Below are 21,524 nucleotides of genomic sequence, written 5' to 3'. Positions count from 1 at the left end.
GTCCAAAACCTCGTGAAGCGGGTGCTGTATGAAGTCAGTCCCCCGGCTTGGGGATCCCCAATAATATGCACAGATATTCCGCAGCACACCAGCATAGGTGGAAAAGGTGAAGTATTTATTACAAAGGATGTAAAAAATACAGAGATGCGACGTTTCGACCCTCTCACAGGGTCATTATCAACCCTGTGAGAGGGTCGAAACGTCGCATCTCTGTATTTTTTACATCCTTTGTAATAAATATTTCACCTTTTCCACCTATGCTGGTGTGCTGCGAAATATCTGTGCATATATATATATATATATGATATAAGAAGAGATATTATTAGATGTATGGGGGGCATGAGGAGATTAGGTCACTTTCTGGGTCACATGGCGGCTCGTGACAGCCGGGGTCGCTGTGTCAGTGACAGCTGTGTGAGAGACAGTCGGGGTAGCTGTGTGAGAGACAGTCGGGGTAGCTGTGTGAATGGCAGTCGGGGTCGCTGTGTGAGTGACAGTCGGGGTCGCTGTGTGAGTGACAGTCGGGGTCGCTGTGTGAGTGACAGTCGGGGTTGCCGTGTGAGGGACAGTCGTGGTCGCTGTGTAAGAGGCAGTGGGGGTCGCCGTGTGAGGGACAGTCGAGGTCACTGTGTGAGTGACAGTCGGGGTCGCTGTGTGAGTGACGGTCGGGGTCGCTGTGTAAGTGACGGTTGGGGTCGCTGTGTGATTGACGGTCGGGGTCGCTGTGTGATTGACGGTCGGGGTCGCTGTGTGATTGACAGTCGGGGTCGCTGTGTGATTGACAGTCGGGGTCGCTGTGTGATTGACAGTCGGGGTCGCTGTTTGATTGACAGTCGGGGTCGCTGTTTGATTGACAGTCGGGGTCGCTGTGTGATTGACAGTCGGGGTCGCTGTGTGAGTGACAGTCGAGGTCACTGTGTGACAATCGGGGTAGCTGTGTGAGTGACAGTCGGGGTCGCTGTGTGAGTGACAGTCGAGGTCACTGTGTGACAATCGGGGTAGCTGTGTGAGTGACAGTCGGGGTCACTGTGTGAGTGACAGTCGGGGTCCCCGTGTGAGGGACAGTCGGGGTCGCTGTGTGATTGACAGTCGGGGTCGCTGTGAGTGACAGTCGGGGTCGCTGTGTGAGTGACAGTCGGGGTCGCTGTGAGGGACAGTCGGGGTGGCTGTGTGAGTGACAGTTGGGGTCCTCGTGTGAGGGACAGTCGGGGTCGCTGTGTGAGTGACAGTCGGGGTCGCTGTGTGAGTGACAGTCGGGGTCGCTGTGTGAGGGACAGTCGGGGTCGCTATGAGGGACAGTCGGGGTGGCTGTGTGAGTGACAGTCGGGGTGGCTGTGTGAGTGACAGTCGGGGTGGCTGTGTGAGTGACAGTCGGGGGGGCTGTGTGAGTAACAGTCGGGGTCGCCGTGTGACAGTCGGGGTCGCCGTGTGACAGTCGGGTCACCATGTGAGTGACAGTCGGGGTCGCTGTGTGAGTGACAGTCGGGGTCGCTGTGTGACAGTCGGGGTCGCTGTGTGACAGTTGGGGTCGCTGTGTGACAGTCGGGTCGCCGTGTGAGTGACAGTCGGGGTCGCTGTTAGGGACAGTCGGGGTGGCTGTGTGAGTGACAGTCGGGGGCGCTGTGTGACAGTCGGGTCGCCGTGTGAGTGACAGTAGGGGTCGCTGTGTGAGTGACAGTCGGGGTCGCTGTGTGACAGTCGGGGTCGCTGTGTGACAGTTGGGTCGCCGTGTGAGTGACAGTCGGGGTCGCTGTGAGGGACAGTCGAGGTGGCTGTGTGAGTGACAGTCGGGGTCACTGTGTGAGTGACAGTCGGGGTCGCCGTGTGACAGTCGGGGTCGCTGTGTGACAGTCGGGTCGCCGTGTGAGTGATAGTCGGGGTCGCTGTGTGACACTCGGGTAGCCGTGTGAGTGACAGTCGGGATCGCTGTGTGACAGTCGGGGTCGCTGTGTGACAGTCGGGTCGCCGTGTGAGTGACAGTCGGGGTCGCTGTGTGACAGTCGGGGTCGCTGTGTGACAGTCGGGTCGCCGTGTGACTGACAGTCGGGGTCGCTGTGTGACAGTCGGGTAGCCGTGTGAGTGACAGTCGGGGTCGCTGTGTGACAGTCGGGGTCGCTGTGTGACAGTCGGGGTCGCTGGCTGTGTGAGTGACAGTCGTGGTCACCGTGTGAGGGACAGTCAGGGTTGCCGTGTGAGTGACTGTCGGGGTCGTTGTGTGAGTGACAGTCGGGGTCGCTGTGTGACAGTTGGGGTCGCTGTGTGACAGTCGGGGTCGCTGGGCTCTGCGGCTGCTTTGTTGTTACCTATAACTCTACCTGTGCTGCCACAACACACACAGCTCTGCGGGGCGGAGGGGGAGCCAGTCAGATGCTGCTCGGTGCAGATTCCCTGGGGGAGGGGGGGAGGGGGGGCGACATCTCAACAAACACAACTCCACAAAACCTGAGCAGAGAGGAAGAACCAGGAGAGGAGAGAAGAAGCGCTGCAGCAGGTGAGTCCTGGATTCTTCTCATAGTGTTACCATTATATCCAGAGAGTCCTGGACTCCAGACTGATACATTGTACCAAACCATCAGCACTGGACAGAGAAGAAGCGCTGCAGCAGGGGAGTCCTGGACTGATACATTGTACCAAACCATCAGCACTGGACAGAGAAGAAGCTCTGCAGCAGGGGAGTCCTGGACTGATACATTGTACCAAACCATCAGCACTGGACAGAGAAGAAGGTTTCTATTCACTGACAGCAAACAGGAAATATATTAGAAACCAAGTAACTATAAGAAGAAGCTCCCCTTTAAGTATTAACCGTTGGTTGTCTGGTACAGGAGGATAACCCCCATCATCTGACACCATGGGGTCCCTGTTCCGGAGCGAGGAGATGTGTCTGACCCAGCTGATCCTGCAGGTGGAGGCTGGATACTGCTGCATAGCTGAGCTGGGAGAGCTGGGCCTGGTGCAGTTTAGAGATGTAAGTGCCGGGTGCAATCATCTGCAAAGCATAGCTGTGGGGTCAGGGTGTAATAGTCTGCACAACATAGCTGTGGGGTTACATAACTATGTATCAGGAGTTAGAGAGTGATGTTCTGCAGATATGTATAGAGGTCAGTGGTGTAATAATCTGCGGGCTATATTATTATGTATCAGGAGGAGAGGACAGAGCGATGTTCTGCAGATATGTTGAGAGGTCAGTGGTGTAATACTCTGCGGGCTATATTACTATGTATCAGGAGGAGAGGACAGAGGGATGTTCTGCAGATTTGTAGAGAGGTCAGGGATGTGATAGTCTGCAGAATATATCAATATGTATCAGGAGGAGAGGACAGAGCGATGTTCTGCAGATATGTAGAGAGGTCAGTGGTGTAATAATCTGCGGGCTATATTACTATGTATCAGGAGGAGAGGACAGAGCGATGTTCTGCAGATATGTTGAGAGGTCAGTGGTGTAATACTCTGCGGGCTATATTACTATGTATCAGGAGGAGAGGACAGAGGGATGTTCTGCAGATTTGTAGAGAGGTCAGGGATGTGATAGCCTGCAAAATATATCAATATGTATCAGGCGGGAGTGATGCTCTGCAGAGCTATGATTAACCCCTTCCTGTCTCCTGCAGCTGAATGTCAGTGTGAATAATTTCCAGCGGAGGTTTGTGAATGAGGTGCGGCGGTGCGAGGCCATGGAGCGGATCCTGAGTGAGTACGGTGACATTAGTGATCAGCTGATCCCTGTATATAGTGTATACACTGACCGCATACACCTCATCTGCTCCCCAGGATTCCTGGAGTGTGAGATGCAGAACGACAAGATCCTAATAACAAACCCCGAGAAATCCCCCCAGACCCCCCTGCCCCGAGAGATGATCGACCTGGAGGTGACTATTATATCCAGGGGGCGGGGCTGTGACTACCTCTATACACAGGATATACAGGGGGCGGAGCTGTGACTACCTCTCTATACACAGGATATACAGGGGGCGGGGCTGTGACTACCTCTCTATACACAGGATATACAGGGGGTGGGGCTGTGACTACCTCTATACACAGGATATACAGGGGGCGGGGCTTTGACTACCTCTCTATACACAGGATATACAGGGGGCGGGTCTGTGACTACCTCTCTATACACAGGATATACAGGGGGTGGGGCTGTGACTACCTCTCTATACAGAGGATATACAGGGGGCGGGGCTGTGACTACCTCTCTATACACAGGAGGGGGCGGGGCTGTGACTACCTCTATACACAGGAAATGCAGGGGCGGGGCTGTGACTCCCTCTCTATACACAGGATATACAGGGGGCGGGGCTGTGACTACCTCTGTACACAGGGTATACAGGGGGCGGGGCTGTGACTTCCTCTCTATAGACCTGATATACAGGGGGCGGAGCTGTGACTACCTCTCTATACACAGGATATACAGGGGGCGGGGCTGTGACTACCTCTGTACACAGGGTATACAGGGGGCGGGGCTGTGACTTCCTCTCTATACACAGGATATACAGGGGGCAGGGCTTTGACTACCTCTCTATACGCAGGATATGCAGGGGCAGGGCTGTGACTACCTCTCTATACACAGGATATGCAGCGGCGGGGCTGTGGCTCCCTCTCTATACACCTGATATACAGGGGGCGGGGCTGTGACTACCTCTCTATACATTTAGCTTTCCCCAAATGGTCGGTGACCTACAGGGTTATGATGGGCCCCTTGGGCTCTTGTCATGGTAGTCCTGAGTGGCAATCGATCCACCCGGACAATTGGTACCGCCACCCACAGAAAGGGGAAAAATAACCCAAGGTGTGCGGCTAGTGTGTATAGGTGCTGGTGCTGTGTGTATAGGTGCTAGTGCTGTGTGTATAGATGCTGTGTGTATAGGTGCTGGTGCTGTGTGTATAGGTGCTGTGTGTATAGGTGCTGGTGCTGTGTGTATAGATGCTGTGTGTATAGGTGCTGGTGCTGTGTGTATAGGTGCTGTGTGTATAGGTGCTGGTGCTGTGTGTATAGGTGCTGGTGCTGTGTGTATAGATGCTGTGTGTATAGGTGCTGGTGCTGTGTGTATAGGTGCTAGTGCTGTGTGTATAGGTGCTAGTGCTGTGTGTATAGGTGCTGGTGCTGTGTGTATAGGTGCTGTGTGTATAGGTGCTAGTGCTGTGTGTATAGGTGCTAGTGCTGTGTGTATAGGTGCTGGTGCTGTGTGTATAGGTGCTGTGTGTATAGGTGCTGGTGCTGTGTGTATAGGTGCTAGTGCTGTGTGTATAGGTGCTAGTGCTGTGTGTATAGGTGCTGGTGCTGTGTGTATAGGTGCTGTGTGTATAGGTGCTAGTGCTGTGTGTATAGGTGCTAGTGCTGTGTGTATAGGTGCTGGTGCTGTGTGTATAGGTGCTGTGTGTATAGGTGCTGGTGCTGTGTGTATAGGTGCTAGTGCTGTGTGTATAGGTGCTAGTGCTGTGTGTATAGGTGCTGGTGCTGTGTGTATAGGTGCTGTGTGTATAGGTGCTGGTGCTGTGTATAGGTGCTGGTGCTGTGTGTATAGGTGCTGGTGCTGTGTGTATAGGTGATGGTGCTGTGTGTATAGGTGCTGGTGCTGTGTGTATAGGTGCTGTGTGTATAGGTGCTGGTGCTGTGTGTATAGATGCTGTGTGTATAGGTGCTGGTGCTGTGTGTATAGGTGCTGTGTGTATAGGTGCTGGTGCTGTGTGTATAGGTGCTGGTGCTGTGTGTATAGGTGCTGTGTGTATAGGTGCTGGTGCTGTGTGTATAGGTGATGGTGCTGTGTGTATAGGTGCTGTGTGTATAGGTGCTGTGTGTATAGGTGCTGGTGCTGTGTGTATAGATGCTGTGTGTATAGGTGCTGGTGCTGTGTGTATAGGTGCTGGTGCTGTGTGTATAGGTGCTGTGTGTATAGGTGCTGGTGCTGTGTGTATAGGTGCTGTGTGTATAGGTGCTGTGTGTATAGGTGCTGGTGCTGTGTGTATAGGTGCTGGTGCTGTGTGTATAGGTGCTGGTGCTGTGTGTATAGGTGCTGTGTGTATAGATGCTGTGTGTATAGGTGCTGGTGCTGTGTGTATAGGTGCTGGTGCTGTGTGTATAGGTGCTGGTGCTGTGTGTATAGGTGCTGTGTGTATAGATGCTGTGTGTATAGGTGCTGGTGCTGTGTGTATAGGTGCTGGTGCTGTGTGTATAGGTGCTGGTGCTGTGTGTATAGGTGCTGTGTGTATAGGTGCTGTGTGTATAGGTGCTGGTGCTGTGTGTATAGGTGCTGGTGCTGTGTGTATAGGTGCTGTGTGTATAGGTGCTGGTGCTGTGTGTATAGGTGCTGGTGCTGTGTGTATAGGTGCTGTGTGTATAGGTGCTGGTGCTGTGTGTATAGGTGCTGGTGCTGTGTGTATAGGTGCTGGTGCTGTATGTATAGGTGCTGGTGCTCAGGAAAGAAAGTCCCAGTGATGGAAAAATATACCAGCTTTACTGTACAGTCTCTTGGTAAGACAATACACTTTGGCAGCAAATAGATAAATCTTTGTACAGACTTCAGTCCTTAAACTCATTTGTGCTGAGGAGATGCTTGAAAAAGTAGAGTAGAGGTAGTTGCAGCAGTGCTTGAGGAGTTTAGAATGGAGCAGCGTAGAGGAGAGGAGTTGGTCAAGGGAGTCCCAACCCAATGTAGAACTGTGCTCTGCCGGAAATTGAGAGAATACTTGAGAGTGAGAAGTTTACTTGTACCCGTGTATAGACTATAGTCTGACCACCTTCTGCCCTACAATGTCCAGCTTCCTGTCCTAATAGGGTGATACAAGCCCCAGCCTTGGTTATCTGGGTGAAGCTAAGTGTCCGAGGTTTCCTGGTTACCCGCACTGCGAGATAGAATACGTAGACCCTCTAGTAGCTTTGTCCTATCCAGGCTAGTTCCTCTTGTGTATCAGGATACTGCCCTGCACCTTTTAGACTGGTTCACGGCGTGGGCAAGGTTAATCCCTGACTCTTTTTCCTTGGTAGTGTCTTGCACTGAATAATAGATACAGTAGGAATACTGTGTTTCGGCATACACGTGTCTTAACCAACTCACTACACACACTGAAATTAACTAGACTTGTCCCGGTCAAGGGTCCTGGCAGAGCCAGGCCCTGGCTTGGCTACAACAGGGAGGTCTGCTCTGACGATACACCTCCTCCCACCAAGTAATTTCCTACAGGGGATATGCAAGGGACCCTGTGAGTGGTAGAAAGGAATGTGTGCAAGGAAAAGAAGAGTGATAGGCTAGAACGAAAGAACGTCTCCCATAGGTCAATAAAAACACATGGTACATAGAAAACAGTAACCCTTTGTTTGCTACAGCTGTGCAACTTACAGTATAAGTGCATGCATATAAAATACTGACATCTTGTGGTGAAACTCTAGACTACCTTCATCACCACTCAACCTAGAGCTTTTGCGACAATTGTGAGAAACACGAAACACCCGTAGTGGGACACCACATGACTACCTCCCTATACACATGATATACAGGGGGCGGGGCTGTGACTAACTCCCTATACACATGGGGCGGGGCTGACTGCTCCCTGAATGACCTCACTGTGACATCATACGCTGCAGACAGTGCTGGAGAAGCTGGAGGGGGAGCTGCAGGAAGTGAACGGAAACCAGCAGACCCTGAAGCAGAACTTTCTGGAGCTGACGGAGCTGAAACATCTACTGAAGAAGACGCAGGATTTCTTTGAGGTATCTGAAGATTTATATTATAGGGATGCCAGATCAGCTGCATCCTCTATACGGTCACATGACCTTTTTCCCATACAGTCCCTGGTCACATGACCTTTTACCATACAGTCCCTGGTCACATGACGTTCCCCCATACAGTCCCTGGTCACATGACCTTCCCCCATACAGTCCCTGGTCACATGAACTTCCCCTATACAGTCCCTGGTCACATGACCTCCCCCTCACACAGTCCCTGGTCACATGACCGCACAGTTTACTCTTTCCCTCTAGGCTGAAGCGAATCTTCCCGATGAATTCTTCAATGAAGACACCAGCAGCCTCCTGGAGCTCCGGACCGTCCCCTCTGCCGCTGCCGCCGGTAAACTGGGGTACGTGCTGCATTGTGCCATGTAGTGTATATGTCTTCTGTCTTCTCCAGAGCTGTATTCATGATTCAGCTGTTGAGTGTATCTCTAGGGGGCGAGGGCGTGCTGGGGGATCTGGTGTATCCCTGGGGGGAGGGGGTGCTGGGGGGATCTGGTGTATCCCTGGGGGGAGGGGGTGCTGGGGGGATTATTGGTTTTATCCCTGCAGGGGCGAAGGGGTGCTGGGGGGATCGGGTGTATCTCTGTGGGGGTTGCTGGGGGGATCAGGTGTATTCCTGTGGTGGGGGAGGGAATGCTGGGGAGATCGGTGTATTCCTGCGGAGGGGATGCTGGGGGCATTGGTTGTATCTTTGCGGGGGGAGGGGGTGCTGGGGGGATCGGGTGTATCCCTGCAGAGGTGGAGAGGGTGCTGGGGGGATCAGTGTCCCTGTGGAGGGGGAGGGGGTGTCGTGGGGATCGGGTGTATCCCTGCAGAAGTGGAGAGGGTGCTGGGGGGATTGGGTGTATCTCTACAGGGGCGAGGGGGTGCTGGGGGGATTGGGTTTATCTCTATGGGGGGAGGGGGTGCCGGGGGGATTGGGTTTATCTCTACGGGGGCGAGGGGGTGCTGGGGGGATTGGACTTATCTCTACGGGTGGAGGGGGTGCTGGGGGGATTGGGTTTATCTCTATGGGGGGGGGGGGAAGGGGGTGCCGGGGGGATTGGGTTTATCCAGGGCCGATTCTAGCTCTTCTGCTGCCTGAGGCGAGAACTGAAATAGCGCCCCCCCCCCCTCAACTGAGATCAACATCATATAAACACCAAATAATTCCACCACATGATGACTGCATATCAGCACTCCATAGTGACTAAATACTATTACCAATATTGCCACTACAAGGGAAAAATTCCACCACTGACTGATCAATACCACCAGTAGTGCTACTGAATAAAAAACACTGTATAGAGTCCAGCATTACCCCCACACAGTGACAGTATAGTGATCAGGGTACAGTTACATCCAGTGACTCACAAGTGACGTCTTCTCTCATCAGAGTTGTTCACTTTCTCTTTTCTTCTACATTCAGATCCGACTCCATCATGAAGACTTCTGTTAGCCATGACTTGTTCCCGCAGCATCTATTGGACAGACATTTTAGGCTCCACAATTTAGAAGATCCCTTCTGCATCTCCACACTATTATAATCCCCATTCTCCTCATGTAGTCATAATCCCCCCATCTCCTCCTGTAGTCATAATCCCCCGTGTCCCCCATCTCCTCATAATCCTCCAATCTCATCATAATCCCCCCCACCTGTGTCTCACCATCTCCTGATATTCCTCCTGTGCCCCCCATAATCCTCCCATCTCCTCATATTCCTCCTGTGCCCCCATAATCACCCCCTGTATCATCCATCTCCTCATATTCCTCCTGTGTCCCCCACAATTACCCCCTTTATCATCCATCTCCTGTGTCCCCCCAACAATTACCCCCTGTATAATCCATCTCCTGTGTCCCCCCACAATCACCCCCTGTATCATCCATCTCCTGTGCCCCCCATCTCCTGTGTCCCTCCATCTCCTGTGTCCCCCCATCTCCCCACAATCACCCCCTGTATCATCCATCTCCTGTGCCCCTCCATCTCCTGTGTCCCCCCACAATCACCCCCTGTATCATCCATCTCCTGTGTCCCCCCCATCTCCCCACAATCACCCCCTGTATCATACATCTCCTGTGTCCCTCCATCTCCTGTGTCCCCCCACAATCACCCCTGTTTCATCCATCTCCTGTGTCCCCCCAAGTCCCCACAATCACCCCCTGTATCATCCATCTCCTGTGTCTCCCCATCTCCCCACAATCACCCCCTGTATCATCCATCTCCTGTGTCCCCCCAAGTCCCCACAATCACCCCCTGTATCATACATCTCCTGTGTCCCTCCATCTCCTGTGTCCCCCCACAATCACCCCCTGTATCATCCATCTCCTGTGTCCCCCCAAGTCCCCACAATCACCCCCTGTATCATCCATCTCCTGTGTCCCTCCATCTCCTGTGTCCCCCCCATCTCCCCACAATCACCCCTGTATCATCCATCTCCTGTGTCCCCCCCATCTCCCCACAATCACCCCCTGTATCATCCATCTCCTGTGTCCCCCCAAGTCCCCACAATCACCCCCTGTATCATCCATCTCCTGTGTCCCTCCATCTCCTGTGTCCCCCCCATCTCCCCACAATCACCCCCTGTATCATCCATCTCCTGTGTCCCCCCCATCTCCCCACAATCACCCCCTGTATCATCCATCTCCTGTGTCCCTCCATCTCCTGTGTCCCCCCCATCTCCTGTGTCCCCCCATCTCCTGTGTCCCCCCCATCTCCCCACAATCACCCCCTGTATCATCCATCTCCTGTGTCCCTCCATCTCCTGTGTCCCCCCCATCTCCCCACAATCACCCCCTGTATCATCCATCTCCTGTGTCCCTCCATCTCCTGTGTCCCCCCCATCTCCTGTGTCCCCCCCATCTCCCCACAATCACCCCCTGTATCATCCATCTCCTGTGTCCCCCCCATCTCCTGTGTCCCCCCCATCTCCCCACAATCACCCCCTGTATCATCCATCTCCTGTGTCCCCCCCATCTCCTGTGTCCCCCCCATCTCCCCACAATCACCCCCTGTATCATCCATCTCCTGTGTCCCCCCCATCTCCCCACAATCACCCCCTGTATCATCCATCTCCTGTGTCCCTCCATCTCCTGTGTCCCCCCCATCTCCTGTGTCCCCCCATCTCCTGTGTCCCCCCCATCTCCCCACAATCACCCCCTGTATCATCCATCTCCTGTGTCCCTCCATCTCCTGTGTCCCCCCCATCTCCCCACAATCACCCCCTGTATCATCCATCTCCTGTGTCCCTCCATCTCCTGTGTCCCCCCCATCTCCTGTGTCCCCCATCTCCTGTGTCCCCCCATCTCCCCACAATCACCCCCTGTATCATCCATCTCCTGTGTCCCTCCATCTCCTGTGTCCCCCCCATCTCCTGTATCTCCCCATAATCACCCCCTGTATCATCCATCTCCTGTGTCCCCCCATCTCCCCACAATCACCCCCTGTATCATCCATCTCCTGTGTCCATCCATCTCCTGTGTCCCCCCCATCTCCTGTATCTCCCCATAATCACCCCCTGTATCATCCATCTCCTGTGTCCCCCCCATCTCCCCACAATCACCCCCTGTATCATCCATCTCCTGTGTCCCCCCATCTCCCCACAATCACCCCCTGTATCATCCATCTCCTGTGTCCCTCCATCTCCTGTGTCCCCCCCATCTCCTGTATCTCCCCATAATCACCCCCTGTATCATCCATCTCCTGTGTCCCCCCCATCTCCCCACAATCACCCCCTGTATCATCCATCTCCTGTGTCCCCCCATCTCCCCACAATCACCCCCTGTATCATCCATCTCCTGTGTCCCCCCATCTCCTGTGTCCCCCCCATCTCCCCACAATCACCCCCTGTATCATCCATCTCCTGTGTCCCTCCATCTCCTGTGTCCCTCCATCTCCTGTGTCCCCCCATCTCCCCACAATCACCCCCTGTATCATCCATCTCCTGTGTCCCTCCATCTCCTGTGTCCCCCCATCTCCCCACAATCACCCCCTGTATCATCCATCTCCTGTGTCCCCCCCATCTCCTGTGTCCCCCCATCTCCTGTGTCCCCCCCATCTCCCCACAATCACCCCCTGTATCATCCATCTCCTGTGTCCCTCCATCTCCTGTGTCCCCCCCATCTCCTGTATCTCCCCATAATCACCCCCTGTATCATCCATCTCCTGTGTCCCCCATCTCCCCACAATCACCCCCTGTATCATCCATCTCCTGTGTCCATCCATCTCCTGTGTCCCCCACATCTCCTGTATCTCCCCATAATCACCCCCTGTATCATCCATCTCCTGTGTCCCCCCCATCTCCTGTATCTCCCCATAATCACCCCCTGTATCATCCATCTCCTGTGTCCCTCCATCTCCTGTGTCCCCCCCATCTCCTGTATCTCCCCATAATCACCCCCTGTATCATTCATCTCCCGTGTCCCCCCATCTCCCCACAATCACCCCCTGTATCATCCATCTCCTGTGTCCCCCCATCTCCTGCGTGCCCCCATCTCCTGTGTCCCCCCATCTCCCCACAATCACCCCCTGTATCATCCATCTCCTGTGTCCCCCCATCTCCTGCGTGCCCCCATCTCCTGTGTCCCCCCATCTCCCCACAATCACCCCCTGTATCATCCATCTCCTGTGTCCCCCCATCTCCTGTGTCCCCCCCATCTCCCCACAATTACCCCCTGTATCATCCATCTTCTGTGCCCCCCATCTCCTGTGTCCCCCCCATCTCCCCACAATTACCCCCTGTATCATCCATCTTCTGTGCCCCCCATCTCCTGTGTTCCCCCCCATCTCAGCAAAGTAAAACAAAAAAACAGGCCAGCATCTCCTCACCTCACCACTGGTTCCCCCGCTGTCCCTGTGGCTTCCTGGTGGCTTCCTGGTCAGGCTGATCACAGATCTCATGGAGCAGCCTGACCAGGAAGACATCACTGGCTGCTCCAGATCACTTCTAGATGGCAGCACTAACACAGCCTGCGACCTAGAAGTGAGTGGCACAGAGCAGAGAACTCTTAGTTCCCTGCTCTGAGCCTCCTGTCAGCTGTGTGCGCCTCCTAATAAGGACACAGACACAGCTGACAGCAGGGGGCGCTCCTATAGTGCAGGAGCAGGGAGTCCGGCATCACACTGGAGTCCCTGCTTCTGCACGTATATTTCGTGGGCGGTACGCTATTAGCGTAGCACGCCCCGGAATACGCATACAGGAGCAGAGACATCAGTCTATGGCTGATCTCTCTGCTCCTGTAGTCAGTGAGCGGTCAGGCATATAATATATGCATGAAAGCTCACTGTGCAGGGGCGGCCAGTGCCGCCCCCTGCAGGGTCGTGGGAGCTGCCGCCTGAGGCGAAGACTTCACTTCGCCTCATGGCAGATGCGGGCCTGGGTTTATCTCTACGGGGGCGAGGGGGTGCTGGGGGGATTGGGTTTATCTCTAGGGGGGGAGGGGGTGCTGGGGGGATTGGGTGTATCTCTAGGGGGGGAGGGGGTGCTGGGGGATTGGGTTTATCTCTAGGGGGGGAGGGGGTGCTGGGGGGATTGGGTGTATCTCTAGGGGGGGAGGGGGTGCTGGGGGGATTGGGTGTATCTCTAGGGGGGGAGGGGGTGCTGGGGGGATTGGGTTTATCTCTAGGGGGGGAGGGGGTGCTGGGGGGATTGGGTGTATCTCTGCGGGGGGATCAGGTGGATCCCTGTGGAGGGGGAGGGGGTGCTGGGGGGATTGGGTTTATCTCTACAGGGGGTTGCTGGGGGGATCAGGTGCATCCCGGGGGAGGGGGTGCTGGGGGGATTGGTCGTATCACTGCGGGGGCGAGGGGGTGCTGGGGGGATCGGGAGTGCTGCAGTGTGTCTGGTTCTGATCCTGTCCTCCTCCCCGGTGCAGCTTCACGGCCGGAGTGATCGGGAGGGAGAGGATGGCCTCATTTGAGCGGCTGCTGTGGAGGGTGTGCAGGGGGAACATCTACCTGAAGTACACCGAGCTGGACACCACGCTGGAGGACCCCATCACTGTAAGGCTGGAGGATGAGCTCATAGCTGCGATGTCATAGCTCTCAGGGCATGCTGGGAGTTGTAGTTCAGGAACACGTCTGCCTCCTCACATGACCCATCTGTCTCCATTTCTCCCCCAGAAGGAAGAGGTGAAGAAGAACGTCTTCATCATATTCTACCAGGGTGACCAGCTCAAGCAGAAGATCAGGAAGATCTGTGAGGGGTGCGCTGAGGACACCTAGTGGTCACTGTTATACTCTGCATCACTACTTTACAATTTCCCAGAATCCTCTGTACTTCTTTCTGGGTGTCTAATACTTCTCACAACTGAAGGGCTCTGTACAATGTATTAGCACATTGCAGGAAATTGCCTGCGCTGATACAATGTAACAAACCTCAGCTGTGTGATCCTGGACCCTGCTCTTGTTCCTCTCTATAATCCTATCATTATATTACAGATTTAAAGCTACAGTGTACCCGTGTCCAGAGTCTGCGGCCGAGCGCCGGGACATGGCTGCCGATGTGAACACCAGGATTGAGGATCTGAACGCGGTGAGTGAGGGGAGGAATGGGGAGGGTCATGAACCAGGAGGATCAGGCTGAACGAGTCATGTTGTCCCCTTCAGGTCATAACGCAGACCGAGTCCCATCGGCAGCGCGTCCTGCAGGAAGCTGCGCAGAATCTGCCCGGATGGATGGTGAAGGTGAAGAAGATGAAGGCGGTGTACCACATCCTGAACCTGTGTAACATCGACGTCACCCAGCAGTGCGTGATCGCCGAGATCTGGTGTCCGGTGGACGACAAGGAGCGCATCAAGCGAGCGCTGCATCGGGGGATGGTGAGTGCTGCACATATAAGCCTGACTAGGAGCCACTATCAGAATCATGTGACACAATATAACGGGTTAATTGCTTACATTGCAGGAGCGCAGCGGTTCCATCATTGCTCCGATTCTGACCGATATACCAACCAAAATGGCTCCGCCCACCTTCAACCGCACCAACAAGTTCACTGCCGGCTTCCAGAACATTATAGATGCCTACGGGGTGGGAAGTTACAGAGAAATGAACCCAAGTGAGTCCTGGGGGGAGGGGCATGAATTTTAAGGAGTAATGATCACCCCGCCCCTGAGGAGCAACATCTTGTTAATGCATCTTATCCTCTTCTTCAGCCCCATACACCGTTATTACCTTCCCCTTCCTCTTTGCGGTGATGTTTGGTGATTGTGGACACGGCGCTGTCATGTTAGGGTTTGCCGCCTGGATGCTCCTGAATGAAAAACAGCTTCTTGCTGCCAAGACTGACAATGAGGTGAGTGGAGGGCGGGGGAGGGGCATCACAGTCAATCTGATCGTCATGTTACATCGCTGCTCGTAGTCGCAATATTGTCACATAAGGAAACGGTCAGGCCAGTCCACATCTAGCTCTGGATATCCTATAAAGAGAACACAAAATCAAACTGTACCACAAACCACAGCTGTAGCCCCGCCCCCGAGGAGCAAAGCTTATATTAAAATGACCATAATAAAAAGAGGGGGCCATTTTGACTTTTTTTTTACCATTTGCTTTTTCATAATTTGGTTTAAAAAAAAAAATATATATATTTTCTCTAATTTAAATTTTAATCTCCAATTTGGCCCCTGAGTGTCACCTGATCTTTTCCTCCTCCAGATCTGGAACACGTTCTTCGGGGGCCGGTACCTCATCTTCCTCATGTCCATATTCTCCATTTACACCGGATTCATCTACAATGATTGCTTCGCCAAGTCGTTCAACATATTTGGGTCATCCTGGAGGGTCCGCCCCATGTTCACCAATGGCAGCTGGAAGTATGTGCACCCCCCCCCCCGTTACACTTGGATACATTGTAGAAATCTATGGCTACATTCTGTTATTTTCTCTTTAGCGATGCTTTAGTCCACCAGGGAATCGATTTACAACTGGACCCGAAGATCCCCGGCGTCTTTTCCGGGAACCCGTACCCGTTCGGGATTGACCCGGTGAGTATTTGCGATATCTTCATTCTTGTGCGTCTTAGGGGATTGCGCCCCAATAATACCGCGTGTCTCCCGCCCCAGATCTGGAATATCGCCAAGAACAAGCTGACCTTCCTGAACTCCTACAAGATGAAGATGTCGGTGGTTTTGGGGATTGCGCAGATGCTTTTCGGGGTCATGCTCAGTCTGCTGAACCACTTGTAAGTTTATATAATGGATGCCCCGCCCCCGCGGTTCCCAGGACTGTAGTGTTTTATTATCCTTCCCCCCTCCAGGAATTTTCGCCGATACATAAACATCGTCCTGCAGTTCATCCCGGAGATGATCTTCCTCATCTGCCTCTTCGGTTATTTGGTGTTCATGATTATCTTCAAGTGGTGCGTGTACAATGTGAGCAACTCCCAGGAGGCCCCCAGCATCCTCATCCACTTCATTAACATGTTCCTGTTCAACTACAACGACCCAACCAACGCTCCGCTCTACCAGCACCAGGTAACGCTCCCTACAGGTAACGCTCTTTAAGCACTGATGACTTAGGACCCTTTCATTTGGGGATCATCAGCACCATAGTGTGATACGAGCTCCTGTCCAGCATGGGGCACCAGGTCTGAAGGGCTTGCTGGGACTTGTAGTACACCGGGTGTTGCCGCTCTCGCTGACAGTATATGACGTCTTGGTGGTTTCAGAAAGAAGTTCAGAGCTTCCTGGTGATCTTTGCGCTCATCGCGGTTCCCTGGATGCTCCTGATAAAACCCTTCATCCTACGATCCAATCACCAGAAGCAGCAACGCATGGTACGTTACCTCAAAGGGAAACAATGAAATGGCTGATAGCAGAAAGCAATAGCTAGCAGTGACTTACCATGTGTGTCCTCCACAGCTACACTCATCATCCGCTCCTGAGGAACACATCGAGATCACAGACATGGAAAATGCTCAGTCCAATCACTCCAAAAAGGAGGAGAAAAAGCAGGAACACGGGGGCGGGCATGATGACCATGGAGAACATGGGGAGGTATGAACATCTGCTCCAAAGGGGGTGGGCACTATGACCATGGAGAACATGGGGAGGTATGAACATCTGCTCCAAAGGGGGTGGGCACTCTGACCATGGAGAACATGGGGAGGTATGAACATCTGCTCCACAGGGGGTGGGCACTATGACCATGGAGAACATGGGGAGGTATGAGCATCTGCTCCACAGGGGGCGGGCACTATGACCATGGAGAACATGGGGAGGTATGAACATCTGCTCCACAGGGGTCGGGCACTATGACCATGGAGAACATGGGGAGGTATGAACATCTGCTCCAAAGGGGGCGGGCACTATGACCATGGAGAACATGGGGAGGTATGAACATCTGCTCCACAGGGGGCGGGCACTATGACCATGGAGAACATGGAGAGTTGTAGTACCAGTCCTTGGAGGCAGGTGGCAGCAGAGTTGTAGTACCAGTCCTTGGAGGCAGGTGGCAGCAGAGTTGTAGTACCAGTCCTGGGAGGCAGGTGGCAGCAGAGTTGTAGTACCAGTCCTTGGAGGCAGGTGGCAGCAGAGTTGTAGTACCAGTCCTGGGAGGCAGGTGGCAGCAGAGTTGTAGTGCCAGTCCGGCAGAGTTGTAGTACCAGTCCTTGGAGGCAGGTAGCAGCAGAGTTGTAGTACAAGTCCCTGGAGGCAGGTGGCAGCAGAGTTGTAGTGCCAGTCCTTGGAGGCAGGTGGCAGCAGAGTTGTAGTACCAGTCCTTGGAGGCAGGTGGCAGCAGAGTTGTAGTACCAGTCCTTGAAGGCAGGTGGCATCAGTAGTACGAGCCCTTGGAGGCAGGTGACAGCAGAGTTGTAGTACCAGTCCTTGGAGGCAGGTGACAGCAGAGTTGTAGTGCCAGTCCTTGGAGGCAGGTGGCAGCAGAGTTGTAGTGCCAGTCCAGCAGAGTTGTAGTGCCAGTCCTTGGAGGCAGGTGGCAGCAGAGTTGTAGTGCCAGTCCAGCAGAGTTGTAGTACCAGTCCTTGGAGGCAGGTGGCAGCAGAGTTGTAGTACCAGTCCTTGGAGGCAGGTGGCAGCAGAGTTGTAGTACCAGTCCTAGGTGGCAGGTGGCAGCAGAGTTGTAGTACCAGTCCTTGGAGGCAGGTGGCAGCAGAGTTGTAGTACCAGTCCTAGGTGGCAGGTGGCAGCAGAGTTGTAGTACCAGTCCTTGGAGGCAGGTGGCAGCAGAGTTGTAGTGCCAGTCCTTGGAGGCAGGTGGCAGCAGAGTTGTAGTACTAGTCCTAGGTGACAGGTGGCAGCAGAGTTGTAGTACCAGTCCTAGGTGACAGGTATCAGCAGAGTTGTAGTACAAGTCCTAGGTGACAGGTATCAGCAGAGTTGTAGTACCAGTCCAGCAGAGTTGTAGTACCGGTCCTTGGAGGCAGGTGGCAGCAGAGTTGTAGTACCAGTCCTTGGAGGCAGGTGGCAGCAGAGTTGTAGTACCAGTCCTTGGAGGCAGGTGGCAGCAGAGTTGTAGTACCAGTCATTGGAGGCAGGTGGCAGCAGAGTTGTAGTACCAGTCATTGGAGGCAGGTGGCAGCAGAGTTGTAGTACCAGTCCTTGGAGGCAGGTGGCAGCAGAGTTGTAGTACCAGTCCTTGGAGGCAGGTGGCAGCAGAACACATTGGGTTTCTCAATGTGTAGTGTAGTGCTTCTCAATTCCAGTCCTGGGGCCTCCCCAACAGGTCCTATTTTGAGGATTTCCTTAGTATTTCACAGGTGATACAATCATACTTAGTCCATCAGGCATTATTACATGTGTTCTTTGTATGGGAAATCCTCAAACCGGACCTGTTGGGGAGGCCCGAGGACTAGAATTGAGAAGCACTGGTGTAGTGTATACTTTTACCCTTCATTATGGTGTAGATATTTGTGGAGCTTCCCCCAGGGTTTTGGTTTCCCAGCTGTGTCCACAGGGGGCAGTATACCCTCTGATAATTGCTGTTGCCCAGAGATGAGTCTGGATGATTGGTCACATGATTAGCGAGATGTTCACGTCCTCCGGCTGCCATGAGAAGTAGTTAGGGGTGAAGTCTAATGACCTCCGTCTGCGCTCCCCCCTTGTTCGTACCTCGCACAACCGCCTCCAAGACTTTGCCCGAGCTTCCCCCATATTCTGGAACTCACTACCCCGACACATCCGTCTCTCATCCACCATCAAGTCCTTCAAAAGTAACCTGAAAACCCATCTCTTCAAACTGGGCTACAACCTGCAATAACTCTGCATCACACTTGACTGGCTGCACTTTACCTCCTGTTTCTCCCCCTATACCCTATAGATTGTGAGCCCTCGCGGGCAGGGTCCTCTTCCCCCATGTACCAGTCTGTCTTTTGCTGTCACGTAATGTTTTCTGATCTTGTATTGTTCCTGCCTGTTGCCTAACTATTGTATAGCGCTCTGGAATTAGGGGCGCTTTATAAATAAATAATAATAATAATGAGCGACTCCATGTTTGTGACCTGTGATCTCTCATCATCTTCATCCTCCTCTTCTCTTTACAGTTTAATTTTGGGGACATCTTTGTCCATCAGGCGATCCACACCATCGAGTTCTGCCTGGGCTGCATCTCCAACACTGCCTCCTACCTGCGACTCTGGGCCCTGAGCCTGGCGCATGCACGTAAGACTGCGCTCACCCATCACCCTCACCAATCACACCCATCACCCTCATCCCTGCCCCGTACACCCGTCACCCTCATCCCTGCCCCACACACCCATCACCCTCATCCCTGCCCCGTACACCCATCACCCTCATCCCTGCCCCACACACCCATCACCCTCATCCCTGCCCCGTACACCCATCACCCTCATCCCTGCCCCACACACCCATCACCCTCATCCCTGCCCCACACACCCATCACCCTCATCCCTGCCCCGTACACCCATCACCCTCATCCCTGCCCCGCACACCCATCACCCTCATCCCTGCCCCACACACCCATCACCCTCATCCCTGCCCCACACACCCATCACCCTCATCCCTGCCCCGTACACCCGTCACCCTCATCCCTGCCCCACACACCCATCACCCTCATCCCTGCCCCGCACACCCATCACCCTCATCCCTGCCCCGTACACCCATCACCCTCACCAATCACACCCATCACCCTCATCCCTGCCCCACACACCCATCACCCTCATCCCTGCCCCGTACACCCGTCACCCTCATCCCTGCCCCGCACACCCATCACCCTCATCCCTGCCCCGTACACCCGTCACCCTCATCCCTGCCCCGCACACCCATCACCCTCATCCCTGCCCCGTACACCCGTCACCCTCATCCCTGCCCCGTACACCCGTCACCCTCATCCCTGCCCCGCACACCCATCACCCTCATCCCTGCCCCGTACACCCATCACCCTCATCCCTGCCCCGTACACCCGTCACCCTCATCCCTGCCCCACACACCCATCACCCTCATCCCTGCCCCGTACACCCGTCACCCTCATCCCTGCCCCGCACACCCATCACCCTCATCCCTGCCCCGTACACCCGTCACCCTCATCCCTGCCCCACACACCCATCACCCTCATCCCTGCCCCGTACACCCTCATCCCTGCCCCACACACCCATCACCCTCATCCCTGCCCCACACACCCGTCACCCTCATCCCTGCCCCGTACACCCGTCACCCTCATCCCTGCCCCACACACCCATCACCCTCATCCCTGCCCCGTACACCCATCACCCTCATCCCTGCCCCGTACACCCGTCACCCTCATCCCTGCCCCACACACCCATCACCCTCATCCCTGCCCCGTACACCCATCACCCTCATCCCTGCCCCGTACACCCATCACCCTCATCCCTGCCCCGCACACCCATCACCCTCATCCCTGCCCCACACACCCGTCACCCTAATCCCTGCCCCACACACCCGTCACCCTAATCCCTGCCCCATACCCTCATCAACCGTCACCCTCTTCCCTGCCCTGTTAACTCATCACCCTCATCCCTGCCCCGCACACCCGTCCCTCTCACCCCTGCCCCACACATCCATCACCCTCCTCTTTGTTGTGTTCCTCTGTATCCTGATTGGTTGCTTCCTCATTGGCCCGTTCTCTGATCCTCCCCTGCAGAGCTCTCTGAAGTCTTGTGGACCATGGTGATGCACATTGGTGTCTCCAGTGGCGGGTATGGCGGTCTTATTGGTGTTTTCATCATTTTTGCCATCTTTGCGGTCCTTACAATAGCCATATTGTTGGTCATGGAGGGTCTGTCCGCCTTCCTCCATGCTCTGCGTCTCCACTGGTAAGTACAGTTGGTATATACACGCGTCATCTATCATGTCCTGATGATCTCACACAGTGAACGGGAGTCAATGGTATACCCTTCCTTTTCAGTAAAGAACATCACAGCTCCTCAGGGGCGGGGCTTGAGCTCCTCATGGGACAGATATAACAGGAGTTCTGCCCTATGTCTCTGATTATTATACATTATATTGTGTCCTGGTGTGATATACTGTATACCACGGCTGTCATGTAATAACCGCCTCTCCTCTCTTCAGGGTGGAGTTCCAGAACAAGTTTTACTCGGGCAGCGGATACATGTTTTCCCCGTTCTCCTTCCAGCGAATTATCGAGGGCTCCATGGATGAATAGACTATGAAACCTCGGGAATCTCGATTCTCATAAAATCAAGATGTTGCTGCAATAAATTATCTTTATTTTAATGTTAGTTTTACTTGTGTGATTTATGGTGATCAGTTATTACATCTCCAATCACACCCAGAGCTGCATTCATAATGCTGCTGCAGTTTCCTGTTACTGTAGGGCAGTCATGGGCAACCCCTTGAGCTTGGTGTGAGCGCAGCTCTGG

General features: G+C 54.1%; 1 protein-coding gene across 4 annotated transcripts in view; it reads left to right on the top strand.

Moving 5' to 3' along the window:
- The window catches only part of ATP6V0A4 (ATPase H+ transporting V0 subunit a4), a 33,849-nt gene extending 12,495 nt beyond the window's left edge, over positions 1-21,354 (top strand). Inside the window, exons 1-21 of one of the 4 annotated variants that reach the window (XM_069964093.1) lie at positions 2,430-2,491; positions 2,577-2,968; positions 3,612-3,690; positions 3,772-3,869; positions 7,586-7,711; positions 7,982-8,079; positions 13,586-13,712; positions 13,833-13,915; positions 14,151-14,244; positions 14,319-14,531; positions 14,617-14,767; positions 14,865-15,004; positions 15,365-15,522; positions 15,600-15,693; positions 15,772-15,890; positions 15,966-16,182; positions 16,377-16,484; positions 16,570-16,704; positions 19,209-19,326; positions 20,786-20,957; positions 21,214-21,354. In XM_069964093.1, coding sequence (XP_069820194.1) covers positions 2,852-2,968; positions 3,612-3,690; positions 3,772-3,869; positions 7,586-7,711; positions 7,982-8,079; positions 13,586-13,712; positions 13,833-13,915; positions 14,151-14,244; positions 14,319-14,531; positions 14,617-14,767; positions 14,865-15,004; positions 15,365-15,522; positions 15,600-15,693; positions 15,772-15,890; positions 15,966-16,182; positions 16,377-16,484; positions 16,570-16,704; positions 19,209-19,326; positions 20,786-20,957; positions 21,214-21,307 — 2,541 coding nt within the window. In that variant the 5' untranslated portion in view covers positions 2,430-2,491; positions 2,577-2,851 and the 3' untranslated portion in view covers positions 21,308-21,354. Of the gene's footprint in view, positions 1-2,428; positions 2,969-3,611; positions 3,691-3,771; positions 3,870-7,585; positions 7,712-7,981; positions 8,080-13,585; positions 13,713-13,832; positions 13,916-14,150; positions 14,245-14,318; positions 14,532-14,616; positions 14,768-14,864; positions 15,005-15,364; positions 15,523-15,599; positions 15,694-15,771; positions 15,891-15,965; positions 16,183-16,376; positions 16,485-16,569; positions 16,705-19,208; positions 19,327-20,785; positions 20,958-21,213 lie in introns of those variants that run through there. The other 3 variants (XM_069964099.1, XM_069964107.1, XM_069964085.1) reach the window with 3 other exon arrangements.
- Positions 21,355-21,524: the final 170 nt, after the last annotated feature.

The sequence above is a fragment of the Dendropsophus ebraccatus genome, chromosome 1 (genome assembly GCF_027789765.1).
Source record: "Dendropsophus ebraccatus isolate aDenEbr1 chromosome 1, aDenEbr1.pat, whole genome shotgun sequence".
NCBI lineage: Eukaryota > Metazoa > Chordata > Amphibia > Anura > Hylidae > Dendropsophus > Dendropsophus ebraccatus.
Note: the sequence above shows the minus strand (reverse complement) of the source record. Positions and strands in the feature narration are given on the sequence as shown.